This window comes from Cervus elaphus, chromosome 14 (assembly GCF_910594005.1).
Source record: "Cervus elaphus chromosome 14, mCerEla1.1, whole genome shotgun sequence".
In the NCBI taxonomy this organism is placed as follows: Eukaryota; Metazoa; Chordata; class Mammalia; order Artiodactyla; family Cervidae; genus Cervus; species Cervus elaphus.
Genome location: NC_057828.1, coordinates 15,058,735 through 15,077,053, shown reverse-complemented (window position 1 = coordinate 15,077,053; position 18,319 = coordinate 15,058,735). Strand labels below are relative to the sequence as shown.

General features: G+C 33.4%; 1 protein-coding gene across 2 annotated transcripts in view; it reads right to left on the bottom strand.

Moving 5' to 3' along the window:
* Positions 1–1,082: 1,082 nt before the first annotated feature.
* Positions 1,083–18,319, bottom strand: part of UCHL5 (ubiquitin C-terminal hydrolase L5) — a 43,802-nt gene continuing 26,565 nt past the window's right edge. Inside the window, exons 4-11 of one of the 2 annotated variants that reach the window (XM_043924604.1) lie at positions 16,139–16,264; positions 15,995–16,056; positions 15,778–15,908; positions 14,195–14,258; positions 10,116–10,218; positions 9,126–9,239; positions 6,679–6,777; positions 1,083–1,342 (exon numbers count right to left, since the gene is read on the bottom strand). In XM_043924604.1, the coding sequence (XP_043780539.1) occupies positions 1,298–1,342; positions 6,679–6,777; positions 9,126–9,239; positions 10,116–10,218; positions 14,195–14,258; positions 15,778–15,908; positions 15,995–16,056; positions 16,139–16,264 (744 nt within the window). In that variant the 3' untranslated portion in view covers positions 1,083–1,297. The remainder of the gene's footprint in view (positions 1,343–6,678; positions 6,778–9,125; positions 9,240–10,115; positions 10,219–14,194; positions 14,259–15,777; positions 15,909–15,994; positions 16,057–16,138; positions 16,265–18,319) is intronic. The other variant, XM_043924605.1, reaches the window with a different exon arrangement.

The window sequence follows — 18,319 nt, the reverse complement described above, 5'->3', positions numbered from 1 at the left end:
TTTATTAACCACCCTGGGGCCCTCTTCCAAGCCTTGGACCAAATGGAAACAATAAAGCTTTTTGCAGCAACAACAAAAAAAATCTTAAAAAATTCATATGTCTCAAATTAGAGGATGCATACAGTCTCTCTACATATATTTAAATTTTTCCATAATAAAATACTAAAGAGTCATGAATCAATTTTATAAAAGTACCTAGTAAAGAAAAAAAGTAGATTATTTCCTTTATAAATAGAAGTTTTATAAAATTTCCTTTATAAAGTTTAACTCGAAAAAGAAGATTCAGAGCAAGAATACAGTATCATTTTATAAAATAAAGAACAAAGCAATTCTCCAAAGCAATAGCAAATTCCATTGTGGGCAAACTATAGATGGCTCTTATAAACTACTGGGCTGTACTAATTTTGTTCAAATTGGCAAACAAGGATCTTCCATCACCACCATCACCTTTTTTATAAAAAAGCAGGTAATAGCCAAAATTGACCAACCTTTGATTTTTTATAAAGATAGAGCTTACCAGCTTGAAAAAATGTTGCCAAACAATAACACCCAAAATCTTGAAGATTTCACAATTTGCTCTTTACCTAAAATTTTGCTTTGACGCATAATACACCTTCCTGAAACAATTCTACAATACATAAATAATTCCAAACACTGAAAAAAGTTTGCTAAAATAAAATTGGGATGTTTATTACTTTTTCTACTGGTAGCAATGAAAATCACTAGAAATTATACTTTTGTTCTTTTCAAATGATCTGCTTAAAAATCAAGCTTTTTTAAATAATTGGTATAGAAGATAAAATCATTTTTAAATCTTCAAAATACTTAAGATACTATAAGATAGAAATATTGATTTTTTTTCCATTAATGATGAGAAGAAAACAGATTCAGTTTAATCAAGATCTGACATTTATAAATATTAAGCATTTAACCGAGCTGGAAGATTGAATGAAAGATTAATTATAACAATTACAGGTAGAGAATAGCATTTGTCCATTTTCTCGGTTCATTATGACGGTTATCTATCCAGAGAACCAACAGGAGTTCTCAGATCCAAGGTCAAATAATGGAATTTGGGCAAGTGCTCTGAACACCGCTTTTATTTAGTACGCATCACATGCACATGATGCAGGTAGGGAGAGTTTATGAATCCATGCATTAAAGACAAGACAGACTGGTACTATTGCCAAACGTGCACTGAGTCAGTGAGAAAGTTGCTCAAGGTTCTTTATACTTAATGGTTTCCATGAAGATAAGTGCAGAAGCAGAAATGTATGCACATCCCAAAGCGTCCTCTTCATTTGGTTTCCTGTGCTTTCTTTGCATTCTGCTTTTCTTTTGCCTAGAAATTAAAGATAGCACACAATAACATCTTAAAAGTATGTTTCAAAAAAAAAAAAAAGTATGTTTCAGGTCATATTAAAATGTGTCTAAGAGGACACTCTTAAGCTAAAATGCTTAAAATACATTGTTTATAAGATGTTTAAAGTATTATCTTTTATAACTTGAGACTCACAATGAACTCCTCCTGGACAATTATATAGTGACTCTTTGTCCTCAATAAAAAAGGATCATATTTGGTTTGCAGTTATTTCTTACCTGAAGTTGAAAATGTATTATTATAATGATAATAATTTTAAACTAAAAAATTACTCATTCCATAAAGTCATATTCATTCATAACTATTTCACAACAATATATTTACGTATGTGTCCATTACTCATACAAACCAAGTATAAGAAAAATCCTACACTGATTTCTGTATATTTGAATAAATGAGTTTAACATAATAGTTTAAATGAGTTTAACTTAACTAAAAGGATCACATACCCTTAATGTTGATAAACCTCACTAAAATGACTCAAAAAATATTTTCAAGAGTTGTTCACTTGAAGCTCATAACAAGTATAGAGCTTGAACACAGTAATTCCATTTTACTTTTTAGCAGATGAGGAGGCCAGAGCTAACAAGTGTTATCAAACTAATAACCTGGGAACCATGTCAAAATGCAGACTAACTCAGTAAAATGCCTGAGGATCTAAATTTCTAACTCTCAGGTGACGCCAATTCTGCTGGCCCTCAGGCGACACTTTAAGAAGCAACATTTTACAAGACTAGAACATAATGTTCTTTTCACTATGGCACTTGAATCAGAAAGGAACAAATAAATTAAACCCTTGATATTATACAATTAAGGAAAAAAACCTTCCTTGATTAGAACTATAATCTTTTTTTATATTGCATTAGGTAATAAAATTATTACACAACTGTATGATAAAACTGAGTGCTAGGCCTTACAATATATTAAAGTAAATATGTTGTATGTACCATATAGTTTTTTAAACTGTGTATGTAAACATTTTCAGTTAACAAGAATAATTTGTAATTTGATGCATATGATTTCTCAAAGAAGTTTTCTGTTTCCAAATAATAAAAACACAATTCCATTTTTGATGTAACTGGGAAATAAAAATGTGTACTTCTTTTCTTAATGATGTCTGAATACACAGGTACCTTACTAGGATTAATAAGAATGAAAAAAATGGTTAATAACAAATTTCACAACGTAATTAAATAACCAAAGACATGTAGAGTATCCATTCATGTATTAAAATATGTAATTAAGATAAAACTAAAGGTAAGTTAAATAAAATAAGTTAAAAATAATTATATACCTTGACCAATAAGATCTCATTTAATCCCCAAGAATGTGAACTAAGTATGATTCCCAAATTATACATGAGGAAATAGATTCTATAGTAAAATAAATAACTTGCCTAAAAGCAACAGCTAACAATAAATAACATTTCTGAGATTTAAACCAAGTTTGTATTCTGGCCTTTACTGAAGCATAAAAAATACTGTATTTCAAAATAGCATCGAAAAAATGTTCACTGTTCAGAAATATGTTCCTTCTATTTAGTGTGCTATTGAGATATTAAAAATTGTTGACTCAAGTCAGATAATTCTGTAATCATAGGTATTAATATAGATATTATTGTGAACAACTTAACTATGTTCTACCTTGTTTCTATTAAGGGATAGAAAAAGTAAATTCTGTACATCAGTTATTTATTACAAGTTGAATTATAATGTCTTCGTAAAATCTGGACAAAATTCAATACTGTGAGGTTGCTCTGAACCCCCCACAGTAACAAAATCTATGATTTTAAATTATGGTAGGTATCGGTGGTTGCTAAAAACCTGAGACAGACAATGATTCAGAAACACATCTAAAAGTTGGGATAAAATTTTTAAAGAATTATATCTGAATAAGTAAAAGTTTCACAAGTGAAACGTTAATCTGCTGATTTTATTTCATACTTTAAGGAACAGATTTGATGTATGGCACAAGAAATTTTATAACTATACATTTTTATATTACCTCCTGAGCAGTTTTTATGTAACATACACTCAAGGAACTCATCAGATAAGAATAGAAGCTTCATAGAACAAGAACACTTATAAGGCAAGATCTTAACCTAATTCATTAAAGGCACAGGCCCTTGAGAGAATCAAAGTCTGCACTCTTTATTATTCTGTAAAATGAAAAGATTTTCACAGCTCAAATATTTCCAAGCCATCACAGGCAGTAAGTAAATGCCACTGTTCTCAGAAATCTGATCCTGGACAGCTTTAGCTCTTAGCAACTCTGCCAAGAGTAGCCACACCTTCCTGTCCGGTTCCTTCCACCCCTTCCACACTTTGTCCCTAATTTTTCTTTCACTTGGCATTGCGGGGAAGAGGGGTGGGTTTCAATGTAATAATCCATTTCTGAACTCTACATGTAATTTTTTCCTAGAAGTGTCACTTATTTATTAAGTAACTTTCACTACCAAAATCTTTATATTGGATATAACTATAAAATTTAATCTTGATCTGTTGTTTTTAATTTTTAATATTTGCAGTTATCAGCAGAAACTGATATTTCAGTATGATATGATTTTTCAAAATAAGATGAACAAAAATATATTTGTACTAAAGAAGCTGATTCACTGGTCAAAATTAAGCATCTAATTCTAACCACAGATTTAAAAATTTGAGGATATGAAATTTTAAATGGCATAAAGTTAATATTTAGGAGCTACCCTGTGCTTCCCCCAGAATCTCTAGCATGACTTTATTCTGGCACTTATCAGAATACTACTATACAGCACAGTACTATAATTATGTATTCCTATCCTCTCCCCAACTGGGTTGCTTAAGACAGGAGATGTGTCTTAATTATGTGTACATCTGTTGACTTTAACAGACTGCTTCAAATACAGTTTCAGTTAGATAAATGTTGGATAATCAAAACATCTCAAAAACTCTAATCAAATAATGAATCTGAATTCCCTTCAGAATCTATGCACATAACAGATGGTGCATATATACAAGAAATAAATGTATCTCAATATTGCCTGTGCAGTATTATTAGTCAAAGAACAAGAAAGTCAGTAACTACTCTTTCAGTAAAACAAATACAGATGAAGAACAGACTGGGTTGGTATTCCACCAACACTAGGCATTCATATACTGCCACCCTGTGTCCAAAATAATGTGAACTAAGGAATTAAGGAATTATGGTTCTAATGCAAAAAGCTGAAAGGTGTTTTAACTATGCTTTTAAAAAATTATGGAAGTATACTATCATTAAAGTTATATAAAAATGGTCCTATTCTTAAGTTGCACAAAAAAGTTTACTCAGTGACCAATTTTAAAGCAAAATACATACATTTAAAATTTCTCGAAAGTATTTGTCTGGTTCCTGATAATATTTATCTACATTTAATAACAGATATATCATACAATTTGCCACAGCAGTCTATATTCTAGTATTTTCAACAGAGAAATATTTCACAGTGCTTCATACAAGTAATATTAATATTTAGATATTTGGTTAACCAGGCAATCTTGAGGATTACAGGACCCTAACTGTTAATCTAAACCTTTAAAAATTAGTTTCACATCTTGGACTTTTATGATTTTTACTACCTTGAGATACATAAATAGAAAAAAATCTATATGGATACAGAGAAGATTTAGCAGTGTTCCTGCAACAATTTTACTTTTAATGTTAAAAGCTGAAGCACATGTTCATATGCTTCAGACTTCCTTGGTAATTCAGGCTTCCCTGGTAGCTCAGCTGGTAAAGAATCCACCTGCAATGCAGGAGACCATGGTTCAGTTCCTGGGTCAGGAAGTTTCCCTGGAAAAGGGATCGACTACCCACCCCAGTATCCTTGGGCTTCTCTGGGGGCTCATACAGTAAAGAATCTGCCTGCAATGTGGGAGACCTGGGTTTGACCACCCTGGAGGAGGGTATGGCAACCCACTCCAATATTCTTGCCTGGAGAATGCCCATGGACAGAGGAGTCTGGCGGGCTGCAGTCCATGGGGTCGCAAACAATTGGACACAACTGAGTGACCAAGTACAATACATAGCATGTTCAGGATCTAGATAATAAAGTATAAACAAAAAGCTGAACACACATCTTGAATTATTCAGATTTCATGATGGTACTGGAGAGGGCAATGGCACCCCACTCCAGTACTGTTGTCTGGAAAATCCCATGGACGGAGGAGCCTGGTAGGCTGCAGTCCATGGGGTCCCGAAGAGTCGGACACGACCGAGTGACTTCACTTTCACTTTTCACTTTCATGCATTGGAGAAGGAAATGGCAACCCACTCCAGTGTTCTTGCCTGGAGAACCCCAGGGACGAGGGAGCCTGGTGGGCTGCCGTCTATGGGGTCGCACAGAGTCGGACACGACTGAAGCGACTTCGCAGCAGCAGCATGATGGTATCAAAGAGTTGGGTTGAAATATATCTGTGCTTCATGAACTTTAAAGTTAATAAGAAAAAACATCTACAATGTATTCTGGTCTTTAAGTTAAGGGTCCAAAATGGTACTTGCCTAGTAATGTCTTGTCAAAATGTGGTAAACAGACCAGCTTAATTAGAATCCCCTGAGAGAACTTATTACAGATTCCCTCCCTATACCAGACTATCTGGGGAGGGGCCAGGTAACATGTGTTGTAAAGAGATCTATGCTGTGTTGCAGAAACCAATACAACATTGTAAAGCAATCATCCTCCAATTAAAAATAAAATAAATAAATAAAAGAGTATCCAGTGGTCACTTTCAGAAACACTGATTTATTGTATAAACTTAAAAAACTACTACACTTCATTTATTCAAAATTTTTCTTAAAGTGCCTTATATGGAAGAAAAAAATCCTAGTAATCAGAATTTTTCACTAACCTGTAGTAGTTTTCCCTTAGTGCAAAGGATAACAGCTTGGGAATAAGGAAATCTATTTCTCAGGCTAGGTTATGCTGTTTTCCCCCTTTCAATGCTCATTCTAGTTCTAAATTCTATGATAATTCAAATTTTTGCTAAATTAAATGAGAAACATCACTTCAATAATTAAATTTGTTTTCAGCTAAAGAAAGATGTTTTAAATTTCATTCTAATATAGCACAATCTGAATTTCTAACATTAAGCATTCCAGAAAGCTAAAGCAACAAAGCAATTCCTTATTTTTATTTTGCAATATGACACTGACCCAGCATTTCTCAAGCTGAAAAACAAGCAGGTAAAAGCAAAGCTTCAACAAATTTTATCTGTACTCAAGTCAAGTAACATTTTTTGGAGACTAAATCTAATTTAAGTACTCACCAGTAAAAGACTTACCTTTTCTACTAGTGGTATTAACTGCTGGTGTTCTGCTAAAGTCTTTAACAATTCCATAATGAATGGCAGGTAATTGTGCTTCCTTCTGATATTTTCAATCTGAAAATAAAACACATATCAAACCACACTATTTTCAATAAGTTTCTGATATTTTAATTTTTGGATCCAGCTCGAAATAGAAATGAAAGAAAATCTTACATTAAGAAAAGCATTAGAAATAATGAGATTTTCACTGCCACTGAGAATAAAGATTAATTACAATTAAATATGTGAAGAGAATTCTCTGGGGTATAGCATCCTACTCTTGGCTTAGCAAACAACAGAGGCTTTTAAAAGTCTAATTGGAGATAATCTATGAAAACGTAACTCATGGAGTGGGAGTCAAGATGGCGGAGGAGTAGGACGGGGAGACCAGTTTCTCTCCTACAAATTCATCAAAAGAATATCTGAACGCAGAGCAAACTTCACAAAACAACTTCTGATCGCTAGCTGAGGTCATCAGGCGCCCAGAAAAGAAAACGTAACTCATGAAAGCAAACTAAGAAGGCCCACAAGATAAATTAATACTCCTGCTACTACACTTTTGCAAACAATAAGGCCAGTTTTATTGTGTGATTAAGAACAATCTTTCTTTGATTATTTTTGACCAAAAGGGAATAGCTGTAGGCAAAAATCTGTGCTTCTGGTAGAGGTTCAATTTACTTTCCTTTCCACAGGAAAAAAAAAGTTTCCACCTTTTGCAAATTCATTTCGGCATTCCTACAGTTCACATAAATTTGAGCTTCTTTGACTTCTCCTTTGAACTAGTTGTTACATCTTACAGGTTTGCTCAATTAATGAAGTAAACAAAATTTTAGCATGTTTATTTTATATCTGGTCTGAGAATTCTTTTTGGCTAAATTCTTTAGCCCAATTTTTGAACAAAGCATTCTCAAAGCAAACATTCTAAACTCAGTGTTATATTTAAAGCAAATATGAAAAATTAGTTAATTATGTAACAACACTGCACCAGAATACATAAATAGTAGGAAGTTTTTTAATACCACATAAAAGAGAAAATCATTCAAGCTTCCATCCCTTACTTTCCTGTCTCCATGAATTTGGCCCTTCTTTTTCCTGTCTGGAACACTCTGGAGCCAGCCCCTACCACCTCCACCTGAAGAAATCCTACTTGCCCAGGGTCCATGTACTTTAACAATCACATTGTTGGCTATTAATTATGTTACAGAGCAGCATTCTCACACTATGGTAAACAAGAGAAAGAAGAACAATCCCTGCCCTTAACTGAGCTTCAGGTGAAAACTGCTTTTTCTACTGTGACAAACATGATAGATCACCTAAGTACTGTTTCCAACATCCCACAAAACTAAGTTTCCTTCACTCTTCTCCATCTCTGAGAAAAGTTTATCAGACAGACCGCAAATGAAGAAAAATGACATAATTGAAGATAGGCTTGCTTAGTATTTCACCCTGAGTTATATAATGGTTGACATAATTTAAAATTTTTAAAACCCTAAACAAATTAGAAAGAAAATTTTAAAAAATGAACCTAGCTATGTACTAAACTGCTGACAGAATGACACCAAGAGAAAATTTTCTCAAGTGAATTTTAAAATATGCTAGTTTGATTGCACATTCAAAATGAAATATATCCTAAGGAAAAAAATTAAGAGAACACGTCTCAGTTGTTAACACTACTGGCATTGCTATTCTGAACCTTTTCATACATAAATACATACACAGATAGCAGAAAGCAAGTAAGTAATTATGTTAATGCTGACAGGAACCAAGATTTTCAACTGAAAAGACACAAATGCTTAACTTCAAATATAAAGCCCTTTAATCCTCAGTTCGAGTATTAACATGAGTTCAAATTGTATTTTCTCTTCAAAGATAAAACAAGAAACAAGTAAAAACGTATTTCTTGACTCTGAAAAGTCCTGGAAATAATGAAGAATCAATATTGCTAAGCACCCTGAGCAACCAGATAATGGTTTCTAAACACTACTTCTCACCTAAAGCACTTAGGACTTCTTGAAAAAATGGCCAGTTTCAAGTCTGAAGCAGGAAATGTACAAGATAGAGTCTGAAACATCTTGTCATGCTAGGAAGCAAGGAAGCTATTAGACATGAAGACAGTCAAATCCAAAGAACTTGGTAGACAGCCTGATGTGCCTCCTAATGGCCAAAGATGGGGTAATTTGAGCATTAAAAATAACTGCAGTGAACATTAGCAACAGATGTGTTAAATATCTGTTCACAGTCATACTTGAAAAAAAATAAAAAGGAAAGAAACTTTACTAGTTACCTCTGTAGGATGCCAGGCAGATAACACATTCTGAAAACACGTAAGTGATGGGGAGAAGAGTTCAAGCAGTCAATACACCTTCACATCAAAATACCCTACTCTATGTTAAAACGTTAAGGAACAAAAGAAAAATACCTACCTTATATCTTTTTAATTTCTGTACTTCCTCTTCAATAAGCATTTGATTTTTGGCAACCTCTGACTGAATAGCACTTAACATATTACTGCCCTGATCTGTATCCATGGGTTCCTCCTTGGGGAAAAGAAAAAGAAACAGCACACCCTAATAACTGAGACTTAAATCTAAAACATTTTTAGATGATAAACATAGTATAGTCATTTCCCAATTTTGATCTTAATATTGGTGATGGAATATCAGCTTAATAACTGTAATACTAAAGGATGAAAGAAATACTTATTAGGGCTTATAAGTAAGTATAAGGAAGAAGTAGTATTTCTCCCAAATTTCTGTGTCCTACAATATATCAGAATTTTTACCTAAAAACCATCCATTGTATAATGTAATGAATTGTTACAATCTTCTGTTAGCTATAAAATAAATGTGCTTAAACATACTCAGGAAAATGTGATCAAAGAAACGTAAACAAAAGTCTTTGTCTATTACTAATTCTCTTTGCCAATCATATTTACTAGAAAGATAATCATCATAAGGAATAACAAAGATTACATGTGATTCTAATGTACCCAATTAATTCTGTAACAAATATATTCGAACTTGCTTAATTATATAATAAAATTACAGTAAATAGTTAATTGTGAACACTTATTTAGTACATACTTTTGTCCATCATTTTTTTGAAGTGGTTTGTATATATGTATATTATCTCAGTTATTCTTCACAACAACATTTAAGGTAAAGACTATTATTTTCACTTTACATGAAGAAACTGAGGCACAAAGAAATACACTCAAAATCATACTTTCACTAAGTGGCAAAGGCAGGAGCTGAATCTAGGAAGCCTGACTCCAGGGTGCATTATCTTAACCACCACTCAGGACACTTGATTAAATCTATAGTTTAGAAAAAGAAAGGAAGGAAAGAAGAAAAGAAAATAGTTCCCCTGAGAGAATAACTAGAACTTTGTACATAAAACACATGGCCACAAACCTCAGCAAGTTGTCTTTGTAACTCTGCTATCTTCTGTTCATAGATCATTTTTCTGTCAGACACAATGGCCATTAAGTTAAATCGAATTTCACCTTCACTGTACCTAAGAAAAAATTATAGTTTATACTGTAATAAAGAAATCTAACACTGTTATAATTAAGATAATCTATTTTGATTACTCCCTTATTCTCTGGGGTAAACACAAATCTACGAATTGGCTAACCATAAAAACTGACATTTTAAGAAAGCTTTCGTAAAGAGAAGACATTACAACCAATATCACAAAAATACAAACAATCATAAGAGAATACTATGAAAAATGATATGCCAACAAATGGATAAATTCCTAGAAATAACCTTCTAAGACTGAATCAGGAAGAAACAGAAAAGCTGAATAGACTGATTACTAATTATATAATTGAATGAGTAGGGTTTCCCTGGTGGCTCAGTGGTAAAGAATATACTGCCAACGCAGGAGACGTGGGTTTGATACCTGGGTTGGGAAATCCCCTGGAGAAGGAACTGGCAACCCATTCTAATTTTCTTGCCTGAAAAATCCCATGGACAGAAGATCCTGGCAGGCTACATAGGGTTGCAACAGTCAGACATGACTTAAAGACTAAACAACAAACAGTAACAACAGTTGAATCAGTAACTAAAAAAAAAAAAAAATCCCAACAGACAAAATCCAATACCAGATGACTTCACAGGGGAATTTTACCAAACATTTAAAGAACAGCTAATATTAATACTTATATTTCTCAAACTATTCTAAAAAATATTAAGAGGAGGGAATACTTCCAAACTCATTCTGAGTATGGCATTACCCTGATACAAAAATCAGAGACACTTCAGATAAAGAAAATTACAGGCCAATATCCCTGGTGAACACACATGCAGAAACTCTCAATAAAATATTAGCAAACTAATTCAACAATACATTAAAAGGATCACACATCATGATCAAGTGGGATTTATTCTAGGGATATAAAGATGGTTCAATATACACAAATCAATCAGTGTGATAACTGCATCAACAAAACAAAGGAGAGAAATCACATGATCATCTCAATAGAGGCAGAAAAACTATTTGACAAAATTCAATATCCACTCATGATTAAAAACTCTTTAACAAACTTTGTATAGACGGAACATATCTCAACACAGTAAGGGCCAAGCCTACTGCTAACATCATACTCAATGGTGAAAAGCTAAAAAGCTTTTCCTCTAAGACCAGGAACAAGATAAGGATGCCTACTTTCACCACTTTTATTCAACACAGTATTAGAAGTCCTAGCCACAGCAATCACACAGTAAAAAGAAATAAAAGGCATCCAAATAGGAAAGGAAGAAGCAAAACTCACTATTTGCAGATGACATGAAACTAAATACAAAATACCCTAAAAACTCTATCAGAAAACTATTAGAGCTATTAATAGCTAATAAAAACTACTGCATTTCTATACATTAATAATGAACTATCAGAAAGACAAACCAAGAAAACAATTCCATGTACAATTACTTCAAAAAGAATAAAATACCTAGGAATAAAGTTAACAGATACAGTTAACCACATCTACAGGGTGAAAACACACTGAATAACTGAATTTATCAGCAGAAACCATGGAGACCAGAAGGGAGAGGCATAACATTTCTCAAGTGCTGAAAGAAAAGACTATGAACCGGAGATAAAGTAAACTTCAAAGAAAATTACTAGAGAGGGACAGCATTGTGTAATGGTAAAAATGTCAATCCACCAACATGAAATAGTGATCATAAGTGTTTATGCACTAAACAACAGACCTGCAAAAATATATAAAGCTTTAAAAACTGATAAAACTAAAATTAGGAACAGGCAAATTCAAAACTGTCTCTGTTTGCAAATGACCTGATTATCTATGTAGGAAATGCCAAGGAATTCACAAAAAACTTCTAAAGCTGGTGGGTGAGTTCAGCAAGGTTGAAGGATACGAGACAAAGAAAGAAAAAAATTAAACTTTATTTCTATACACTAACAATGATCACATGGAAATCAATTAAAATACAGTATCATTCATTATCAGTCAAAAGAACATGATCTACTTGGGGTATAAATCTGAAAAAATATGTATGGAATTAGTATGCTAAAAACCACAAAATGCTGATGAAAGAAATGAAAGAAAATCCGAGTAAATGCAAGGTCATACCATGCTCATGGATTGGAAGAATCAGCTGAGTTAAAAAAAATACCAGTTCTCCTAAAACTGATGTTTGACACAATTCCTGTCAATATCCCAACAAGAACTTTTGTAGATATAAAATTACACTATAATTTACATGGAGGGCAGAATAACTATAACAGCTAAAACAACTTTAAAGAAAAAGAATAAAGTTGGAGGCATCAGTCTATTGCATTTCAAGACTTATAATAAAGCTACAGCAATCAAGACTGTGAGGTACTTGCAGAGAAGAGAAAAACAGATCAATGGAACAGAAGAGGGAACCCAGAAACAGACCCACACAAATGTGCCCAACTGGATTTTTTTTTACAAGGGTGCAGGAGCAGTTCGGTAAAGGATAGACTTTTTTAACAAATAGTGTTAAACCAATTGAAAATACAAAGCAAAAAAATGAACCTTGACCTAACTTCACATCACACAAAAATTAACTCAAAATACATCACAGACTTGTACATAAAATGTTATCCTATAAACCCTTCAGGAGAAAAAGGTGAAAATCTTTGGGACCTAGGTCTAGGCAAAGATTTCTTAGATTGGACAACAAAAATACAAATTCATAGTGGGAAAAACTGACAAACCGGACTTGACTGGAATGGAGCACTTTTGCTCTGTGAAAGACCACAGTGGCAGGATGAGTGGCTGGGACTGGGAGAGACTGTTTTCAGTCAAGTGTCTGAGGAAGGACTGGTGATATCAAGAGTATATAAAGAACCTCAAGGCTCAACAGTCAGAAAACAATTCAATTACAAAATAAACAAAAGGCATGATTTGCAACATTAGTCATTAGGGAAACTCAGATTAAAACCACAATGAAAACCAGATTTAATAGCCACCTATTAAAATGGCTAAGATAAAAAATTTTGACAAAACCAAGTCCTAGCTAGCATGTGGAGAAACTGGATCACTTATACTATACCGCAGGTGGAAATGTAACATAAAATAGTACAGCCACTCTGGAAGAGTTTGTCAATTTCTTTTAAAAAATTAAACATGCATTTACCATACAGCTAGGTATTATCTCAGAGAAACAAAAATTTATGTTCACATAAAAATATGTACACAAATGTTTACTGCAGCTTTATTCATAATAGCAAAAACCAGAGGATAATCCAGATGTCCTTCAATAGGTGAATGGACAAAAAAAAAAAAAAAAACCCAATAATAGACTATCCATACCATGGACTACTACTCATCTATAGAAAAGAAGGTACTACTGATAATACTAAACATCCTGGATGAATCTCCGAAGAATTACACTGGGTGAAAAGTCAATCCAAAAAGGTCACATATTTTATGATCCCATTTATGTAACACTCTTAAAATGACAACAATTATAGAACTACAGATTAAGGATGTGGGGTGGAAGGGGGGGTTTAGTGGTTGCAGCTATAAAAGGGCATCATGAAGAACCACTGCGGTGATGGAATTATCCTGCATCTTGACTATATCAGCGTCAGTATCTGGCTGCAACACTGTACCACAGTTTTATAAGATGTTCCTCCCAAAGGGTATAGGGTACACAGGATCCCTCTGAATTATTTTTATAATGTGAATCTATAATTATCTCAACATAAAAATTAATTTAATAAAAAAGACAGAGTCCTAAAACAATAAACTTCACAAAATAATTGTAAAAAGTATCTACCTAAACAGAGATGTGCACGTTTAGCTCCTATAAAGACAAGATAACTTATTATTATGTAGAATTCAGAGATTTTTCTGTATGATTTCCTGAACATATTAATCCAATCCAAAGAAAAAGTGCAGTAAGTACAGCTAAAACAATAAAAAAAAAAAGGCTTAAAGAAATGTTTAAAATGAGAACATTCGTTAGGCAAAAAAAATAAGCTGAGCATTTACTTCTGTATCCTTTTTTCTATGACTGGCCTCACTGCGCTGATCCAGTCATCTTGATTGCATGCACCTAGGAAGAAATGAAGCATTTATATCAGATCCGACATCAATATTATTTCAAAAGTTTATTCAAAGCATCTTTTTATTAATATTTTGGCAAATTCAGTATAGTGAAAAAACTTTTCAGCATAACTATGTTAAGCTTCAACTCTTACTTTCTCAGTGATGATTAGGAGGAAATGATAAGTTATCATAATCTGCACTGCCACATTATTGTGTCACTTGCGGTGCTAGACAAATGTTTGAGAAAGCAATGAATTAGGGAATTATTTCATTAAAACTCTTGTCTCTGTGAGATAAGGATGACTGCCTTTCATTTTACAGATGATGAAACTCAGGGCTAAGAAAAGCCTGCTCACATGTTAGTGACAAAGTAAGGACTGAATCCTTATCTGACTCCCCACCATCACAACTATAGAAAAAAAAATCCTGAAATCCACACACAATGCAAAACTGATTTTACCCAATTGTTTTAATCCTCCATTTTTACCTATATTTTAGCATAGCCACCAGCTGTGTAGCAAAACTGGCCGTTCTGTTTTATAGTTTACGTCCTTTATAGCTGATGGATCCAATGAATAGAGAATGGCTGATCAGACAGATGCCAAGAGAAAAAATGCAGAGATCAGATCAACCCCCAAACCAGAGAAAATCAACTTCTACATAATTAAAAGAACATTCTATTAATTTTCTTTAGGAAACATAGAAAAATAAATATTTTTAAACATGTAAATCTGCATTAGATGAACTATTGGTTCCAGACATGGGTGTGGGCAATAAGAATAAGCAAAATAAAACTGCAAATTTTTTTTTTAATCTGAAAGTATAAAGTTTTGCGAACAGCAAATAACATTAGATTTCATAAAAACAGGTTTCACTGAACTTAAACCTAACTTTAAAAAAAGAAAAAAAAACTTAATGAGGTGAAATATGGAGTTAAACTTCTTTGGTGGGCCTGTTCATTACTAGATCAGAACCACCTCAGCCTCACTCAATAACCATTTATCATGAGCTCAAGGCTGGAGCTGGGGTGGGATCAGGACAAATTCACCCTTTGGCACAAAGGACAGCACATTACTACACTATTTAAATAGCAGCTTTGAAGAAAAACATTTCTATAGACTCTTGAACACTGAATTACAGAGATTCTGAAAGACCTAAATCCAAGGGAAAATATTTTAACACAGATGACAGGGATGGGACAGTATTTCTTATCAATGACAACTTAGGTTCACTAAAAGAAGTAGTTTTTAAAAGTTAACTGAAAAATAAAAAATAAATTATGTAATCTAGGGACTAAAAACACTTTTCTCATAGGAAAAAATTAAAGGCCCCAATGAAACTACAGTAGTCAACATGTCCTCCCTGCCTGTTACTTAGTTTCATAAAAGACTGAAGAGCTTAAGGACATCACACCTCAGTCACCTCCCCTTTCAAAACCTATGCAGCACTGGGACTGAAACAAAGGTGAACATCCGATCTTTTTTTCTTTGTCAAAATTGAAATGCCAGGAATAGGAACCACGTTACCTAAGTCAATCGGTCCTTCTCTTAATCCATCTAATTCATACAGCCTTCCATTAACAGGAACGTAACTGACAAAGTGAAAAGCATCTTCTTCTTTTGCTGCTGTCTTAGCATCAAATTCGAACATCTGCTGTCTACAGGGAAGAGAAAAATGGTGAAAAACAAACCAGCAAAGATAAACCTGCAAATATTATATTTATTTAATATAAAGTATCTTTACCTGGCGAAACTGTTGTGCACTTGTCGGATCACATCGGAATTACTCAGCGCCAAACCTTTCATCTGAAATAAGTTTTAAAAGTAGCCTATTAAAATAAGAACCACCACAAACAGGGTATTTTAGGAATAATAAGATTGTACTCACAGCTGCATCAAAACTTTGTGAAAATTCTTTAAACTCTGATAATGTCTCTCCTAAATGGACATCTTGATGGGTACAGTTCAATAACACACTTACTATGGCTTGAGTAGCACAAGCATTATTAATTACCTATAAAATATTAAAGGAAATATATTATCAATGTGTTTAAAAAAAACCCAGCTTTCAACTGGTGACACTGACCCCTAAAATATGAAAAAAATAACAGCTTCCAAATTTTATTTAATATAGTATTAGCATAAACATAACAAACATGATTAATTTCCACTTTTAATCTATTTTCAGGAATTTTCTGCAATTCTGGAGCTGAATCAAATTAAATGAACTCATAATATCAGTGAAGACTAATCTAGTTAGAGTAACAAAACCAATCTTTCCTGGTCTAAAATATACCTGATAAAACCAAAAGAGCCTATCCTTCCCTCCTATTCACTTCCTCCTAATAAGCCTGTTTCTACCTACAAACATTCAATCCAAATTTCAGAATCCAGTGCAAACTCTAACTTACCTGTGTAATTGTTAGAAAAATTATGCTACAATCTATATTAGTTTCTTCCCTCATTTGAATTCCTAAAAACGACAGCATATATGACAGTATACTGTCCACATATTTTTCAATGCAATCTTTACAGCTCTGACCTCTAGCTATTAACTGTTGATTTAACCAACTGTGAGGACCTTACATTCTAGTGAGAGAAGAAAACATTTAGATAACACTTATGTGCCAAGTCCTTTTCTAGGCTTCTTTTAATCCTGTCAGTCAAAAGCTTAAGGAGGAGGAGTAATATTAATATCCTCATTTTACATTTGTGGAAGCTGAGGAACAAAGAGGTTAAGTAACTTGCCCAGAGGGCACAGAGCTAAGAGGCAGGTGATCTGATGTGAGAAATTGGCTGTTCTTGGCCAACACTGGAGGCTGGCTCCATACACACTTGTGGTCTCTCCAACAAGATTATAACCTACTTAGGACAAGGGCTTCTGCCACACTCCCTACAGCACCTATTCAGGGCTGAGATTACAGAGCTGGGAAGCGCCTCAGACCATCATTGCAAACGTCAGCTAGATTCACTGTAAAGTTAAACTTGATAAATTAGTTTTTAAAATATTATTCCTACTGCTATATTTCATTACTACACTGTAATTAAAACCCATTTTCCAAAAATGTTAATTCATTTATGATCTTAAAATTTGGTAAATTATTTCTATCCTGCCTAATTTCAAAATAAAATCCTTCAATCATCTTCCTTCATTAACTCTTGCACTCCTACACTTTTTTGTGGTCAGAGACTTTTGAAGTCTTATAAATATCCATGAGTTCTTACACTTTTGACTGCAATATGTTCAAGAAATTCCTTGATGAGCCTGCTTTTTCCATTAGAGAACACTCTCTTACTCCCAACTCTCAAAGAGTAATACCACCACACTCTTGAAATTCCCCTTATTACAGTATTTTGTCCTCAAATCTATCTTATGGTTGACGATTAAAGAAAAGTAACAGTAGATCTAGAATCCAATTAACATCGCCGCTGACTTCTTTTAATATGTATTCTGATCTTAATCACAGTTCTTTAGTAAATTTGGATGAAAATTTGTAATGATTAAAGGAGACATCATAAAGGTCATTAACTAAAACAAGACTTAGGGCTCTCTTATCTTGGGCCAAAATTATCTGGGGATGGGTTGGTAGGAGTGAAATCAACAGAAGTTAACATTTATACTCATTCACACATTCTTTCAAAATGATGACACATTAAAGATATACTCTACACCCAATGTTACGCTAGACACTGAGGCTATAGCAGAAAATGCTAACAAACACTCCTATGATCTAAGAACTTCAAATCTGTAATCTATCACTTCAGAAATTTTTTTAAAGGATTAGTAAAGAACTCTATGCAAAATCATCAAACTGTATACATTAAATATGCAGTTTTTTTGTATATCAGTTATATTTCAATAAAGTTGGGTTTAAAAAAAGAGAGAAAATCATGTGGTTACTGATACTCCTCTTCTGGAGTTAATAATGACTTAACAGTGCCCATGACTTACTGCAGTCTGTTCTGTGTTTGTGTGAGGAAGTCATTGCGTGTGCACGGGTGTGAGTACACCTCCTCAGGTTTTTAAATGAGTGTAGTGCCACCAAGTGGTAAGGCTATAAACAGCACA